Source organism: Dicentrarchus labrax, unplaced genomic scaffold (genome assembly GCF_905237075.1).
Source record: "Dicentrarchus labrax unplaced genomic scaffold, dlabrax2021, whole genome shotgun sequence".
Taxonomy (NCBI): Eukaryota; Metazoa; Chordata; class Actinopteri; family Moronidae; genus Dicentrarchus; species Dicentrarchus labrax.
The window spans coordinates 16,635,592-16,651,252 of record NW_026136719.1 but is presented as its reverse complement, the minus strand read 5'-3'; the positions used below and the strand labels follow the sequence as shown (position 1 = coordinate 16,651,252).

The following is a 15,661-nucleotide window of genomic DNA, read 5'->3' as shown; positions in this document are numbered from 1 at the left end:
AAAATTTAAGGAATGTTTCCACAGTCCGCTTTTCATGGCACTCCCTGACACAGTGAAGTTCGATGTCATCTTGAAGCACACTGAATGATGAATCTGAGATTTGAAAAGAAACAAGCATTGAGTAACTGATTCAATATTGTAAGTGTGCCCAACTGTAAACACAATAGACAATGTAATTGTTTGTACAAGGCAAATATTTGACTCCGGACTCACTATGTAATTTATTTGGATAAATGGGAACTGGAATTTTACAATTAATATGAATAAATCTTGAGTCAGAAAATGGACTTCAATGACGTATGAACAATATTGACTTAGACATTAGACTATAGACACACAAGTAACACAAGTAATTCTGCTGATTTGTTGCTGTTATAAAGTATAAGTAATGACTTAGGAATGCATACACAGGAATCCATTAGGTGACAATGGGAGAGCCATCAAGTCTGCCTGTACCTCTCAGAAGATATCACCCCCTCACATTATTGGACTTCATGGGATGGCCACTACAGTGAGTCACTCTAAACCTGCATGAAACATGTTTTACATGAGCACACTATGTCAATGTGTGTCTGTATTAAAACTCAGTAAGTGAAAGCAACACAGAAAGAAAGATATTTAAAATCAGAGCATTGAAAAACAGCTTATTCTGTAAGGCTCAAAACAACACCCCTGTCAGTGGGGTCCATGAGGCAGATGTGGAAAATAAGCCCATAGGGACAGAAAATGCCTTCAGAAATAACACATTGAGGAGGTAATAACTTCTTGTGTATCACAGCCTTCATCCCACTGACCCACAGCTAGTGTAGAAAGAACTATCGACTATCTATTAATTGTGTGAAATGCTGTAAATACCAGAGAAAAACCATTGGGTTTTATTAGTGTAGAAATTCCAATGTAGAAATTTCCACAAGTTGTGGTGTAAATTAGCTTAACAGAGGGGGGCTAAGTAATGCTTTCAGTTTTGATTTTTGTTTCAGTTTCAAAGAAAGGGGAAAAACGGCGCCTTTCAACATAATGTTCAGCAAACACTTGACATTCACACACATTCCACGCTAGCATATCAGCAACCCGTAATTCATATCGTATTGTTTTTAATCCCTAACACAAAACCTTCCTGAGTTTATTTATATCTCATGCGACCTCATTCCACACATGGTGTCATATATTAAACCAAAAAAAAAATACATAAATGTCAAACACATGTGCTGTAAACCAGCAAAGGTTTTGTAAGCACTTTGTAATGATAATTGCCTCTGGCACACAAGTAATCCCCTTACCAGAGTTTATAACAAGAGATTGTGCAATCAGGACAACAAAATTCTGCTGTTGCTTTTTGGCTCCTTATATAGCAGTCTTTTTTCTTGTCCTTCATGATGTTGCTGTCATATGGTGACTGACAGTTTTTGTACGTCCTTATTTTCGTGAATGAGCAGGTATGAGTGGCAGGAAACCCGAACAACTAATGCCGTGTGTGCCAGGAAGAAGAGGGTGTCAACCCCAAAGGCACACATTTGAAAGATGATTCATAATTATAATGTTATGTTGAACCTGTCACCTGAAAATGTTTTTTATTCAAGGTCCTATGACTTTTCCCCAACATTCTTTTGTAATGATAAACACAATAAGCAAACATCCGGTCTGTATTTCTTCATGGTTTGGCTCGAATTCAGCCGTTGACTACCCCTGTCTTCATCTCCCTACAACTAACAAACAAAAACAATAAGTGGGATAGAAAGAAAGAAAGAAAAGAAAGAAAGAAAGAAAGAAAAGACAACCCAGCGATGGTGTTTTGGGTGTTCCTCTCACACACATTAGTACTGATTTCCACATCCCTGTGACAGCTTTTCCCGTTTTCATAAATATTCAATATTTTGCACTAACCACACGAGTTTGCCCTGTCCCTCACACTATGTCAAATCACAACCAGGCTCAGCCTAACAGAGGAACTTTTAAGACCACAAATGATTTTTCTTTTGTGGCAGTTAATCATTTAAATGTTCCAACTGAAGCAGCTTTGTCATGTTAAGAGGGAACCTTAATCTCTTCTGAGTTGTTGTGGGTTTTAATATAACTAGTATTCCTTTGCTCTGATGCCAGACCTGACTAAGTTGGTGATTGCAATTGGTTTGAGGACTTGTATGTACCCCTCAGGATAACATTTCCTTGACTGAAGCGCCCCTGGCACATTAAAATGATCCTTATTTTATTATTATTTAACCTCATGGAAATCACTGTTGATATATATACAAATATTCCAAATTGCTCTGTCAAAGTTGCTATTTGATATATTTATTTCTAACATTTATCTACAATTTCTGTGAATTCTATTCTCATCTCATCAAGACTTTGAGGCAGGTCTTTTCAAAATGGGAGTTTTTAGACCTTTGGGAGCTGATGGAAAGCTCCCAGGAAGTCTCCAGCCAATCCAGAAATGTTGTATTTTCCCATCTATTGCATTAACAAGGCAGCAATTCTAACAGCTTTCCCAGCTGTGGTTGTCAGAATACCCCCCGCTGTTACAGTAAAACATAGTATTATTGTGGTGTGGTATTAAAAAAAGGTGGAGACCCCCCCCCCCACCGCTACAGGGCCAAAAAGAGACTCTGTTGGGGACACAGTGCTGTATTTATAAACTGAAGGGCCCACGCCCATGGATGTCTCCCGCTCCTCCACGCAGGCGCAGTGACACTCCTTCTGTCAAACATGGCTGTGCTTTGGAAGAAGGAAAAATGCTGAATTGTGTTGGTATATATCGGGAAAAGCAGCAGACATGGCTAGATTTGCTGACTATTTTATTGTCGTGGGATACGATCAGGAGAAAGCCGGTAAGTTTTGGCGGCTCGCAGATTGAAACTGGAAGCTGAGGTTTTGTTGTCCAGGCCGTCAGTCAGTGTGTGATGATGTTCATGCTACATAGCTTTTGCTGCTTTAGCTTCACAGCTAGCCACACAGCGACCAGGCGAGAGTGGAAACACTTTCTTTTTTCTTTTTTTCCTCCCCCTCCTTCCCTCCTCTCATTAACCAGGCAGATACTTAATATGATCCGGAGGGGCAGTGTGTTTACAGATCAAACTCACCCCCACCTGATTTACCCATAGTCGCGTTACGATATTTGTCTTGGGTCGATCGAAACTTTTTTTTTTTTTTTTTTTTTCACGGATTCAAAAAAAAAAAATCTGTCACATCCTGTCCCTGTTGATCGTGCTCCTGTCAGTGTCCAGGGAGGGAGGGAGGGATACACTGAATAACGCTCAGAAATGATCACATGAAACCAAAATCTTGCTCCTCCTCGATCATATTGGGTTTGGGCACCAAGCGGGATCAGGATCGGTATTGGTTGCATCCATTGTGGGTTTTTTTTATTGTGTAATGTTGGTAGCTTACTTTCCTGTCCTGCACGCTCTGTTTTTGTTTATGTTTTTTTGGGGGGTCTATTTTTACCCGCTGCAGCCGCACCTGTCAGTGATTTGTTGTAATATTTGTTTTTGCCGGAAGAGTCCTCAACTTTTTCATGATGGGCGTAACATTATACAGCTGCAAAGGAAAGGCAGTCCTTGTGCCCATCCGGATCCTCTTCTCCCTCTCCTCTGTTGTTCTGCTGTGGGACTCGGACCTCCTCCCCCACCCACTCACCCCCCTTTTGCTTCCACTTTTAAGGCAACATGTCAAATCTCAGGAAATAGCTTTGCACACATTTCTAAGCATTAATAGATAAATGGATTCAAACCCTTTTTTTTTTTTTTTTTTGGCATTGCACACATGTTGAGTCATCACATTTCTAATTTTCCATGTTCCCAAATGATTTGTACAGTACGTTGCTCAAAACCTCTGCAATCATCTCGCTTGTGAGAATCCAGTGAGAATTGTTTTTCAGTGAGCAGCTTGGAGAAAGTAAAAAAAAAAAAAAAAAAAAATCAGGAAATCTGCCTCGAGGGAACAAATTCAAGTTCTTAGCCTCTTTCAGTGGCGTCCGTCCAGCACCATGTGTGTCAAAGAGGGGCCAAAGCAGCTGAATCCTCTTAGTCACCATAGCTTGCTATGCACAATAGGTAAACACTGTCTTTCATCAGCTCTGTGCATCCCAGCGCCAACTGACAAATTAATTTTTTGTGCTCCAGGGACAAAATGTTCCTGGCGTCACCAGAAGAGTCTGAATGGATTCACATTCAGACAGTCTCCCTGCAAGGAAACGCAGGGACCGAAAGTTTCGTTTTTTTTCTCCACCGGCCACTGCTGCTGATGATGATGAAGTTGATTGTGGAGAGAGCGAGTAATAAAAAGTCTACCATCTCAGATTGTGGTCTATTAGAGTGCTGTGGCAGGCTTATGTCTCATCCACATGTAAGCCTCTCTGGAGGACATGAATGATCCCCCCACTCCTTATTGAATTGTAGTTGTCTGCTTTTATTATGTTTTGCTGAGTGTAATGTAGCGTATCAATTGCTGGTTTGGGTCCTGCAGAGATGCCCTTGTTTGTAAGTGGGAGTGATTTTCTCAGAACTGGAAAATGAAAATGACTTTAAGACTTGAAGGGGGGAGAGAAAAAAATACTAAATGTCTATTTCTCTCCACTGTTCAGAGCAATGCCTTCGCCTGGTGAAGTTTGCTTATGGAGGCCTGTCTGTTCACAGCAAATGTGCAGCAGGTTGTCTAGACAACAGATTTTTCCTGTCCACCTTCCTTGTTAATTCAAACCAGGGATCCCGACGAGGGTCATCAGCAAGCCTGCTGCGCTGGCTTTTGCTCCACTGGCCTGACCCAATTCTCATTGTTAGATTACTATGGATGGATCAGTTGGAAATAACGCTAAGCATGCAATCTGTTGAGGAATGGGCTTGGTTCCAATCTGTAGTGGATCAGAAGTACACTGTAAAAACGAAATCAGTCCCTGTTAATGCTGAATCTATACTTTTTTAATAAACTCCAATTGGAATTGTTAAACATGGAAAAGGAGTGTTGTTAACAGAAAGCATTGCCTTTTGAAGTAGAAAAAACCTTGGTGTCACCAGTGTGCAGCTTTAGTGGTGATGGCGCATCTCTCTGGGTGACACAGGGTGGTGTGGAGGTAGGAATACAGGCAGATACGGTGCAGTGGGCTCGAAGTTGCAATACTGTAAAGTAAGATGGTCACTAAATTCAATTATTGCCTTGTAGTTGCACGATCCAGTTTCACTGACTTGGAGCCCCTTGAGAATGAATATAAATCCAGGGTATGTGTCTCCAGCATGAACACTTGTAATATTTTCATTGTGAGACAGGTGACCTATTTAGAAAAATGTATTGAGAGGCACATAACTAATGGTCAAATCATTGTGCTTGGTGTGGCAGACTGAAGTGAAAAAAAAAAGTAGGGCAACTTCTAAATCTATAGTTTATTGTTGACCTTAAATCTATTGCAGGTATGCAGTTTGTCATTTTAGTGCTTCAGATATGTGAAAAATGAATATGCTGTGGTGAGCATGATAAAAGGGAACCTGAACTGAGAGGCAGATTCCTCCATTAGAAATCGGACCAGAGTCTGCTTCCCTGGGGGCCAATGTCACGAGCCACAAACCATGGAATTATTTTCATGAATAATGTTGGAATGTGAAAACGCTGGTTTAGATGGATGCAGTCTGCGTTGAACTTGCTCTATAGTTTGTATTTTTCTTATGGGGCATTGTTTTGTTTTTTTTTGTTTTTTTTTTATTGGCAAGAGTTAATGTAGGGTCTGGTGTGCTGTTCACCATAAATTGCAATTTGCCAAGTGAAGAAGAGGAATTTACCCAGCTGCTTTTCTCAAACAGTTTACTGGATGGATATGGATATCATCACTCTTTATTGAATCAAACTGCTTTTGGAATGTGTTTCACAGACGTGATATCCAAGCTCTACTCTGTATGACTTTATGGTCTGGATTTTCTGGTCTGGACTTGGGGAACGGCTTATGTAACATAGAATAATCCTGCAAAATAACAAAAAAAAAACCAACAAAAAAAAAACACTTCCAAATGTTTATAAGAAAAATACTTCCATCTGCAAATATCTTATGACTGTGTGATATTGCTGTCGATCATGAGATGTTTATCTGCAGAGATGAAAGTATGCAAGCTTTAGATGTGGACTGGTTTCTTAATCAGTCATTGTATGACTCAAATTCATACAAATACACGTCTTTTTCTACATTATTTCAATAGTTTTTACCAAAAATGACTCTATGCTAAGTTTTAAACTGATGAATTGACTTTCTGTTACAACTTCTCAAAGAGTGTTTGTTTTTCGTGCTGGCTCTCTTGACACACCCACAAGGAAAGTGCTTTGGCAAAAAAACAACAAAACCAGCATTTAAATCTCTGAGAGGTTTGTCTGCTATTTTTGCTTCCTTATTTCCTCTTTTTAGAAACACTGTGGCATTAGCGTATGTCGGTGTTTCTTCGGTTTGTCTCGATGGTCGTTTCCCTAAACTTATACGCTTTAACTCCGTCATGAGGCCGTTTCTTGCCTTTCATTCTAGGCTATAAAGTGGTTTTCTAGCTTTTTCGCTGATCTGCACCAGTTGGGGTTCATAGTTTTATCGACCGGATCGTTTTGATTAGCTTCAAGTAGTGTTTGACTAACGATCACACATCTGTTAGCTTTGGGCTGGCTTCTGTGCTTTAACGATGGTCTCCTCATCGCAGGGAATGCCTGCACGGTTTAGCTGCATGTTACTGACTGATTTGTCTCCCAGCATTCTCTGATTGCAGCGTTAGATGAAATGTTGAATAAAATGACACATTTCCCATCACCAAAACTTGATGTTTAATCCAGAATTTTTTCACTGTTGCCTGAAACGTCTATCAAGAGGTTCCACTTTTATATTTATGACCTCTCTGAGCTTTTGTCTAAAAATATGTCACATATACAAGGTTCAACAAAGAATTAACTCCTCATAATCAGTCCAAGATTACATGTGACAGCTGTTTGTTTATGATAACGTGATGCTTAAAAGCCATGTGTTCACTTGGTAAGTACTAATTTTGGCTAAATAATGACATAAAGTAAACATTGTTTGGATACACTGACTTAAGAGACTGGCTCTTTCAACAGCTGGAGATGTTGATTTCATGTTTTGGATGCCAGATCTTGAAGTGCTGCCATGTGTTGTGAATGATTTTCTAAATCATTACTTATTCAAGTCAACTCTTGTAGTCTGTTTTGTTTTATCAGGGGTAACATAAACACATGTTGAAATGGTGGCTTGCTCGGTACTTATGGAATAAGATTAATCACTGTACTATCAATCCATAAATCATAAAGCAATGCATCTGTTCTATATATAATCTTCCATTTATTGCATTTACACTTGTAGTTTAGATAATTTTTTTAGTATGTACTCTGAACCTACACTAGAATGTTTTTTAGAGGAAAGCGATGAGGTGGTAGTTTCTGGTAAAACTATTTTAGTTGTGAGCATTTGGTTTACTTGGATGATTAAATGCTGCATTCACTTTGCTATGTTTTCATATGCATAATATATAACTGTTGCCAATACTGCAATAGGCAGATTATCACATAATAACAACCTCTGCAAGACCACTGAGTTATTTAAATTATCCTGAAGTTTTTCAGTTGAAAAATACCCACTTCCACTTTTTTCACATCTCTCCTTTGACCCTGAAATAACTACAGGATTTATCTGGGAAAAAAGGCTCTCACACATCCTTCAGACAGCCGTTGATGCCAAATGTTAGTCCTTGAATTATTTCAGCACCAACCGGCTGCTTGCGGTTAACAACGGTGTCACATTGTTACTTACAGTAAGATGTGGAATTGTTTTAGCTCTTTTTCACATCTTGGATTTGCTGCCTCCATTGATTGTGTTCTTTTTAACTCCACATTTGGCAGCTTCTCGTTTGGATTCAGACTTTGTGGTGAGAGGCATCCTGACCACAATGGAGGAGTTCCTCCTTTTCTGCTGTAGAAAAGTGATTTGTAGGGAAAGTCCACTGGCTACTGTTACACTACTTCCAGTTTGTTGATAAGGTGTACAATCAGAGCGTTTTGATTTCTGTGGTTATGCAAAGTATGCTAAAGTCCATGTCAGAAAACATTTTTTATTCGTAATGTTTTTAGAGAAAGTACGGCAGATGAAATAGGTTGGTGGAATAAAGTTGGGAAAACACAAAATATAAAACATTAGGTCATCCCTTTCTCTGAATGACTGCAGTCCCTGTGATAAAGCGTTGAACTGAAATGAACTCAGCCTGCACGTGTTGAACACAGACATGGTTCTGAACTTGTGAGAAACGATTAATATATCAAATTTATCACCAGATGTAACCAGGGGCTGTAAAATTAATTTAATCTAATTGTTTGCTGAAAGCTGGAATGGACAGAGTTGTTTTTTGGATGAACTTTTAGCAACCACATGCACGGTTGCAGCTGAAGTTCACAAGAAGAAGGCAGAAGGTTTCGAACCACTGACTGAATGAGTGACGACTGTGGCATCGGTACTTATGAGAGGCATTGCTTTTATTTTTCTTGAGCTGAGGGAAAGAGCAAGTGATGAAAAGATGATTGATTTGTTTATTTAAACATTCAAAAATTGACCATGATGATTTCGACTGATGGAATCCCGCTTGAGAAGTCTGTGGAAAGTCAAAATGTGTCTAATTTATTGTTTTATATGGAAAACATTATATATGACAGCGAAGGGGAGGCTGAATAAACTGTGTATGTGGTGTTTAACATTTTTGAAGCTCCTATCAGCAGGCCGATATGTTTTTCTTTTCTCCCAACATTTTGACCAACGCGTGACCTTAAGCCAGTATCTATCTTTTTACATATTTTTCCTGCCCTGCAGCTTTTCATTAGTGTCTGGAAAGCTTCCTGAATTTGATATTCATGACATCATCAGTTTGCTAATCTCTCCGATACCCTTTTGCCATGCAAACAACTCCACAGCCTATTCCTTTGCATATCCTCCATACAGAACGTCCAGAACAGTTTGGTTTCCTGATGACGGTCGTCCCTGAGACCCAACTGGGTTTTCCCATTCTTCAACAAGGATGTCTGATATACAATTTCCATATGCAAATTCTGTACTACTGTACAGGTCAGGCTTTTATTGCCTTTAATCGATAGCGACAGCTAAAGAATGACAGGAAAGTGTGGAGAGAGGGGCGGGGATGATGATGATGTAAATACTCATCCTTGGTATGTGGGGCACAGTCTCCACCAGGTGAACTACCAGGGTGCCCCCTCTGTGGTGATTTTTCTGGGATGTAGCCACATTTGCTGATGCACAGCTGGAGGCTCTACATTCAACTTATTTGGATGTAATATTTTTCATTTTTACATCCAATTATAGTTTTTCAAAATTGACGATATGCAGTCTGTTGGGGTGGTGAGTGGCAGGGTAACGTCAGAGCAAGTCAGTAAAGTGCCAGTATGGATGCCACCTCATAAATGGTTAAGAATATAAACCAGCAGAAAAATAACTATTACTAAAATAAGACACCATGTTCTGAACGGACACATTAAAACCACTAACAAAAAGTAACAATAGTATTTTGCGGCATAACAACAGCAAACTTAAAAACTACTCCAGCACTAGGCCAAGGCATGATGGGGAAATTTGGGATGTTGTCTTAGGCTAGAGCGACTCTGTGGAAATACAAACCGGAGATGTCTCTGGCTCTGTCCGAGAGCGGCAAACTCTGCTCCTCTTACCTGACAAAATGCAGGGCCTTTTTATTGGGCATCACCCAAACCTTTATGCTCTAATTGTCGAAAAAATAAACTTGAAGCGTAAGTTAACGCTTCAGGTTGCCGTGAGACACAGCTGAGACGCAAATCTGCATGGAGCCAGGGCACTACAGACAGACCGATGCATATATTAGAGATGTTTTTATAACATATTGGTTGTGATAGTTAATTAAAATCGCCTTCATATCAGTGCAGGACAAACTAACTGTCAATCCCTTCAATCCTGGATATAAAATCCAATTACCAGTCGGCATAAGCTTGTATATCTAACCAAACTTATATGATCCCACAGTGCCAGTCACTCAATTCAGTGTCAGCAGTCCTCAATCTCTCAATTGGTGAAATAGCGTTATATAAATTCTGTTTTGGGGTGGATTTTAACTTTAAAATCAGGTCTTTCTTGATATTAGAGTGGAGGAAAGTGATACCTATGAAGTTGTTCCAGAACCGTCCACCTGTGTGCGTGGCTGGGCCAAAATCCGGTTCGATGCTGACGTGAATGTGACGTAAACTGGCTCCTGAGTCCACTGGTGGCCTGTCCATACATGGGAAAATAAGCATTTGGCTGTTTTAATCAACAGTATAACAGCAGTAAGATAAATCAGGAAGATGAATAGAGCTTTTTTTCCAAGAGGAGAAACATCTGCTCTAATCAAGAAAGACTAACAACTTTTCCTCTGTGGTTTTTCACTTGTTCAGAGTAAGCTAAATCACGCAACTGTGATAAATTATTAGGGACATTCAATCTTTCTAAGTGCTGATGTCAGATATTTGTGTGTGTGTGCTGACTTGAAGCAGTGGTTCAAGTCCCAGTTGGGTGGCTTAAATAGGGAATGTTAAATTTGGAATTTTTTCAAATAACCTTTCAATATGAAATATGAAAACATACATTTTGTTATTAATTAAATATCTTTTGTAGAGATGTGCTGATATGTCAGTTTCATGTTAACAGCCAGTGTCAGCTTAAAAACACTGAAATAGTATTGTGACTGCAATATTATTAGTATTTTAATCAATTTGTATTGCTTGTATGCCTTTAATGGACAGTGACAGGCGAAGGTAGACAGGAATGGGGGGGGAGAGAGAGGATGACATGCATCGAAGGGCCATGGACTGGAAGCCTTGGTACATGGGGCACGCACTCTTCGCTCTACCAGGTGAGCTACTGGGGCGCCCCCTGCAATATTATTTTTAATGGCAATATTTGGCTGACTGTTGAGTGGGCAGTTTTTGTTGTCACTTTGAATTTAGCCTGGAAATTGTCATTGTCTGTAACATTGTGAGACAGCTGGACTGGCAAGATCCCAAAATCACAAGATCATGCGAGAATCCATCTTGCCAGGCTTCAAGCTAAGCACTTCCACAATGCCGATCCACAATGGTTCGGACCATCAGTGTCGTACAAGGAAGTACTGGCAGCTATGGTATGAGCTGTGGGCGTGGTTTAAATCTAGATGTGTGTTTATGACGTGTGTGGTTAGTGTAGATGCTGCTAGCATAAGTTATACCAGAGCTGGAGAGTATTTCATTGTAAGAAGAGCAAAGAACGGCAAGAGTCCAGGAAGAGTTTGACTTTATATGGTTTGTTGATCTGATTGGTTGAAGTTGATAGACGGTGATAGACAGACTTCTGCGTAACAAACCATCTGGCGCACTCATGTTAGCCCATGCCCATGTTCTCAGAGCTCTACTGTACCATCACTCAGTTGTCACTCAGCTCTCCTGCAACATGTAGTCCAAGAGTTGGACACTGACCGCAATACAGCCTTCAGATGACGGCTCGATCTCAGCTGACTAAACTAATGTGGACTCGGATTACATCCCCATCCACTTATCAAAGCATGAGAGACAGGAGGTGTGGCATACATGACATTCCTAAAGAGGTCTGGTGTGATGTCTATTTTATACTTTTGTTCTAAATGTAAAATATACTTGGCTAAGACTTTTTGGATGACCACAGCTAACTGATAGAATTTGTATAAAACAATGTTTTATGCCATACGCCATCATCTGATATCAAGCAAATCCCTGAGCCTCATTTTTAATACTAGAGCAAACTGCTAAGAGGGCTGATAAAACGTGTTGAAAACTACTAATGCAGTTGGACTATTTTATATCTGACTGATATTTCCCAGTGGTGTGTTTTTATAAGCTGTTACACAGCCTAAAACATGCCACAAACTTGAGTAAGAATTTGTGGGTTTCATGGTATCAGTTTACGAGTGGTCCTCATAAATGTTGTTTTATTATTTTGGTAATAACACAAAAATGGATGAATCCCACAATAACCCACAGTTATTTGTGTGTACGCACTAATTAAAGTAACATTTGTGCACACAAAAGCTCAAAAAGTTTCATGAAAGTGTCCCAATGTTTGCACTGGACTGTACAAGTCTCTAATGGCACTTATTAAAAGCTGATTAGTCCATAGTTATTGTTTCTAATAAATAAATCCCTATAACCGTTTAAGAAAACAACTTAAATGTGTAGATAAATACTGTATTTCATTTGAAAACTGAAAAATATTACAGTCGTTTTTAGGTCATATTATCCAGCTGTACCACACACATGTGCTGTATTGAGCTGGAAATGAGCCATGCTCTTAAACATGCACACGCGTGTCATGGGCTTGGACCGTTTTGTTCGTGTTGTTTAAATAGCTTCTGCCAAAAAAATAAATAAATAAACTTGATTTTGGACTTCACCCCCCTCACATGTTTCTAGCGGATGTTCAAATTAGCATGTTCCTTTTCAGGCCTGGGTTCTATTATCCTCGCTGATGGGGTTCTTTATAGTTGTCAGGGGGGTAGTATTTGAAAGCACGGCTTGTTTTAATACAAGAGTGCAGCCTCGTGGAATGTGAAGAATTCTGTCATTTATTTTCATCTGTGGTTGAAAATTTGAACTTGGAGCACTGAAAGCATGTGATTTCAATTAGGGGAGCTATAAAGACCTGGAGACACGTAACGGTCAGACAGACTGGTGTTCTACTCACACCAGACTTTGAATCTAATCGCCTCTACAGGTGAACAAAGACAAAAAGTATAATCATCGTCCAGCAAACAATCATACATATAACCCCCAAACCCACTCAGGCCCAAGAGCCTCATCATGATGGGTTTAGGTTTCAAGGAGGTTGTTGACAGCAGGCTTGAGGCACTTGGTGCAGGAGGGCCACAGCCAGTTGCTGTGGGCTTCATGTCATTATGATGATGTGTAGCAGTTAATTTTCCTGTTTGCTGAAGCGATTGGCCTCCCTTGTGCCTGGTTTCTGACCTTTGACCAAACTGTGACATAGGGGGCTTCATAAGCAGGCTGCTAAGTAGTTTGCTGAGTCATGGCATTTGCCTTTGTTGAGATAGGAGTGACTGAATGGCAAAATGGATGTAACAGCACCAATTCTTTTCCACTGAGACTATAATGACAGCTGTCAGTGAAGTTACTTGAATTGTAACGTCACACATGAACGGGTGATTTGTTCCTCTTCTGTGGCAGTAAAACAACACATGGGCCTGCTGATAAGTGTGGTAGCTCTGAATATATACAGAGCTTCACCAGATATATAGGGCTGATGGTTAACCACAAACATCTGGGCTGTGACTAAATACTGGCCTGTCCTTCGAAAGACACATACTTACACAAGTACATAAACTTGCGTACTGTAGGAGAGCCGCTGGCCCAGCTGCAACACAGGTATCCACACGTAAACTCTCAAAGGGTCATAATGTGCTTCTAATGACAAAGGGCCGCTGGCTTCACTGTGTTTCCAGTGGAAACATGGAGAGCCTGACTGATCATGGTTTGTTTTGCGCTGATTTCCAGCACTATGAGAATGCATATTGCTATTGGTGCTACACTGTGTGGTTTCCTGTCTTCATAGCCCCCCGATATAGAATATGTATGTAGGTAATAGGTATGTTGTGTTTGATTTCTCTGACCAATGTAGGAAGTCAGTGCTTATGTCAACATTTGACTTTCACTTTTTGAAAGGGTAAATCCCAAATGTCATAAATAGTTTGGCACTCACTGGTTGATTTTTTTATTTATTTTTTTAGATGGTAAAATTAATGTTAATTCCAAATGTTTGCAGTGTGGTGTTTGATATAAACAGATGATTGAGAATCTAAAAAGCATGAAAATCTGCAGCATATGTCTCTATAAGGTAATATTTAGTCGGAATGCTTTGAATTGGGATTTTTTTTTATTAATTGCATAAACAAAATCCCAGCCTATGTCTTTTCATCCATATTAGTGAAATGAATTCCAAGAAATTGGCCACATGTATTCAATTTCTGTCTCTTACTCTCCTGATAGGAGACCATTTTCCCTTGGCTCAAAAACTGAAAGTGTGTTCCTAACTGTCAAAGAGTGACTAAGAGTTTAAAATAACGTTGAGATGAAGTCATTGGGTCAGACAACGCAGTGTGACAAAGTACATATTGTGAAAGAGATCTTAAAATGCTGTTTTTGGCATGTTAAATGACGGAAAGCATTCTTAAATTAGATAAAAATCCCACTTATTAGCTCTCCAGATTGCTAAATAGGAACGTTGCAGTTATACATCAACTCTTAAATACATACTATGTTGTTTGCACTCATGTTGACATGAATTATTACATCCAATTTAGGCTTCAGAGTTTTGCAAGACCCAGCCATATGGTGTCCTTTGGGAAATCTATGAGGGAGTTATTTCACTGGTAAAGCTTTCAATGGTCAACCTCACAAATCTGTATGTGCCGAATGTGAAATTTACAACACCTGCTAAAGATCAGTATCCAGCTGTCTCTCTCAGCACTAACTACATACTGTAAGTGTGTACACCTTGGTGTGGTGTCATATATATATATGACAGACACTTGAGACTTTATAGTCAGGCAGTGATAAAACGCTAACAAAGATCACTAACAAGCTCTGTTTCTGTGTCTTTTATGTATTTTGGAAAATGAATTATGGACTTTGGTCGGGAGCAGTGAGCATTTGAGTGGAGACAAAGTCTACACATGGGGGGGAAGTATAAATACAAATGTTTTGTATGCTTTTAGGTTGCTAGGTAATTGTCTCTTCACTCCTGTGAGCTTCTTTGTGTTTGTGGTGTAAGTTCCATATCTCACACTTTTCTCACTGGACGACATTCCTCCTGAAACATATTGAGTTAATCCGTGTGTGTGTGGTGTGTGTGTGGTGTGTGGTGTGTGGTGTGTGGTGTGTGTGTGTGTGTGTGTGTGTGTGTGTGTGGAGTGAATGGAGATGTCTTGACAACTATACCCGATAGGTCAAACACATTCCAAAGCCCCACAAAGTTCAGTGTTGAACATGAGGGTCAGTCCGTTACATGTAGCCTGCATAATAATAATTATGGCCAAAGTTTGTGCTGACTTTGTAAAATGATGGTGTTCATTGCCCTCAAATTAAGGACAAAGGTACAAACAACGTAAATAATATTGCTCAATGTGTGCATACCTGTACTAATGGAAGAACATCCATATGGTCTGTGCCTATTGAGTGACTAATTTGTTATAACCTGCCCAGGGACTACGGATGAAAATTAGCTCCTTAGCTAACTCTGGTGAATAAATAAAAAGAAATTATTCAACTTCTTTCTAGAAGAACTTCTAACTTTAAGTAATACAGTCTGAGAGTAAGTGCCAGAGAAGATGACTTTTGGGGTAAAACGTTTCTATTCATTCAGGCATTTGCAGTGAAGTTGGTTTGTTGGGGCTGATGTTTGATTTTGTTTCACCTGGTATTTTACCAGTGGTTCTGAATTTGATTATTACAGCAATAAACTGCAGCGATTAAGAGAATTTTCAAGGATTATTTTCACCACTTTTTGCAGGAACTATGTGGGTGATACAGACAACTTCCAAGCAATGAAATAACGCAGCGGTCGGTTAAATTTGCATTAAATATTCCAACAGCACAAATTCCT

General features: G+C 39.7%; 1 protein-coding gene across 3 annotated transcripts in view; it reads left to right on the top strand.

Moving 5' to 3' along the window:
• The first annotated feature begins 2,690 nt into the window (after window positions 1-2,690).
• Window positions 2,691-15,661, top strand: part of sbf2 (SET binding factor 2) — an 87,260-nt gene continuing 74,289 nt past the window's right edge. For all 3 annotated transcript variants that reach the window (XM_051380375.1, XM_051380376.1, XM_051380374.1), the window contains exon 1: window positions 2,691-2,828. In XM_051380375.1, coding sequence (XP_051236335.1) covers window positions 2,774-2,828 — 55 coding nt within the window. In that variant the 5' untranslated portion in view covers window positions 2,691-2,773. The remainder of the gene's footprint in view (window positions 2,829-15,661) is intronic.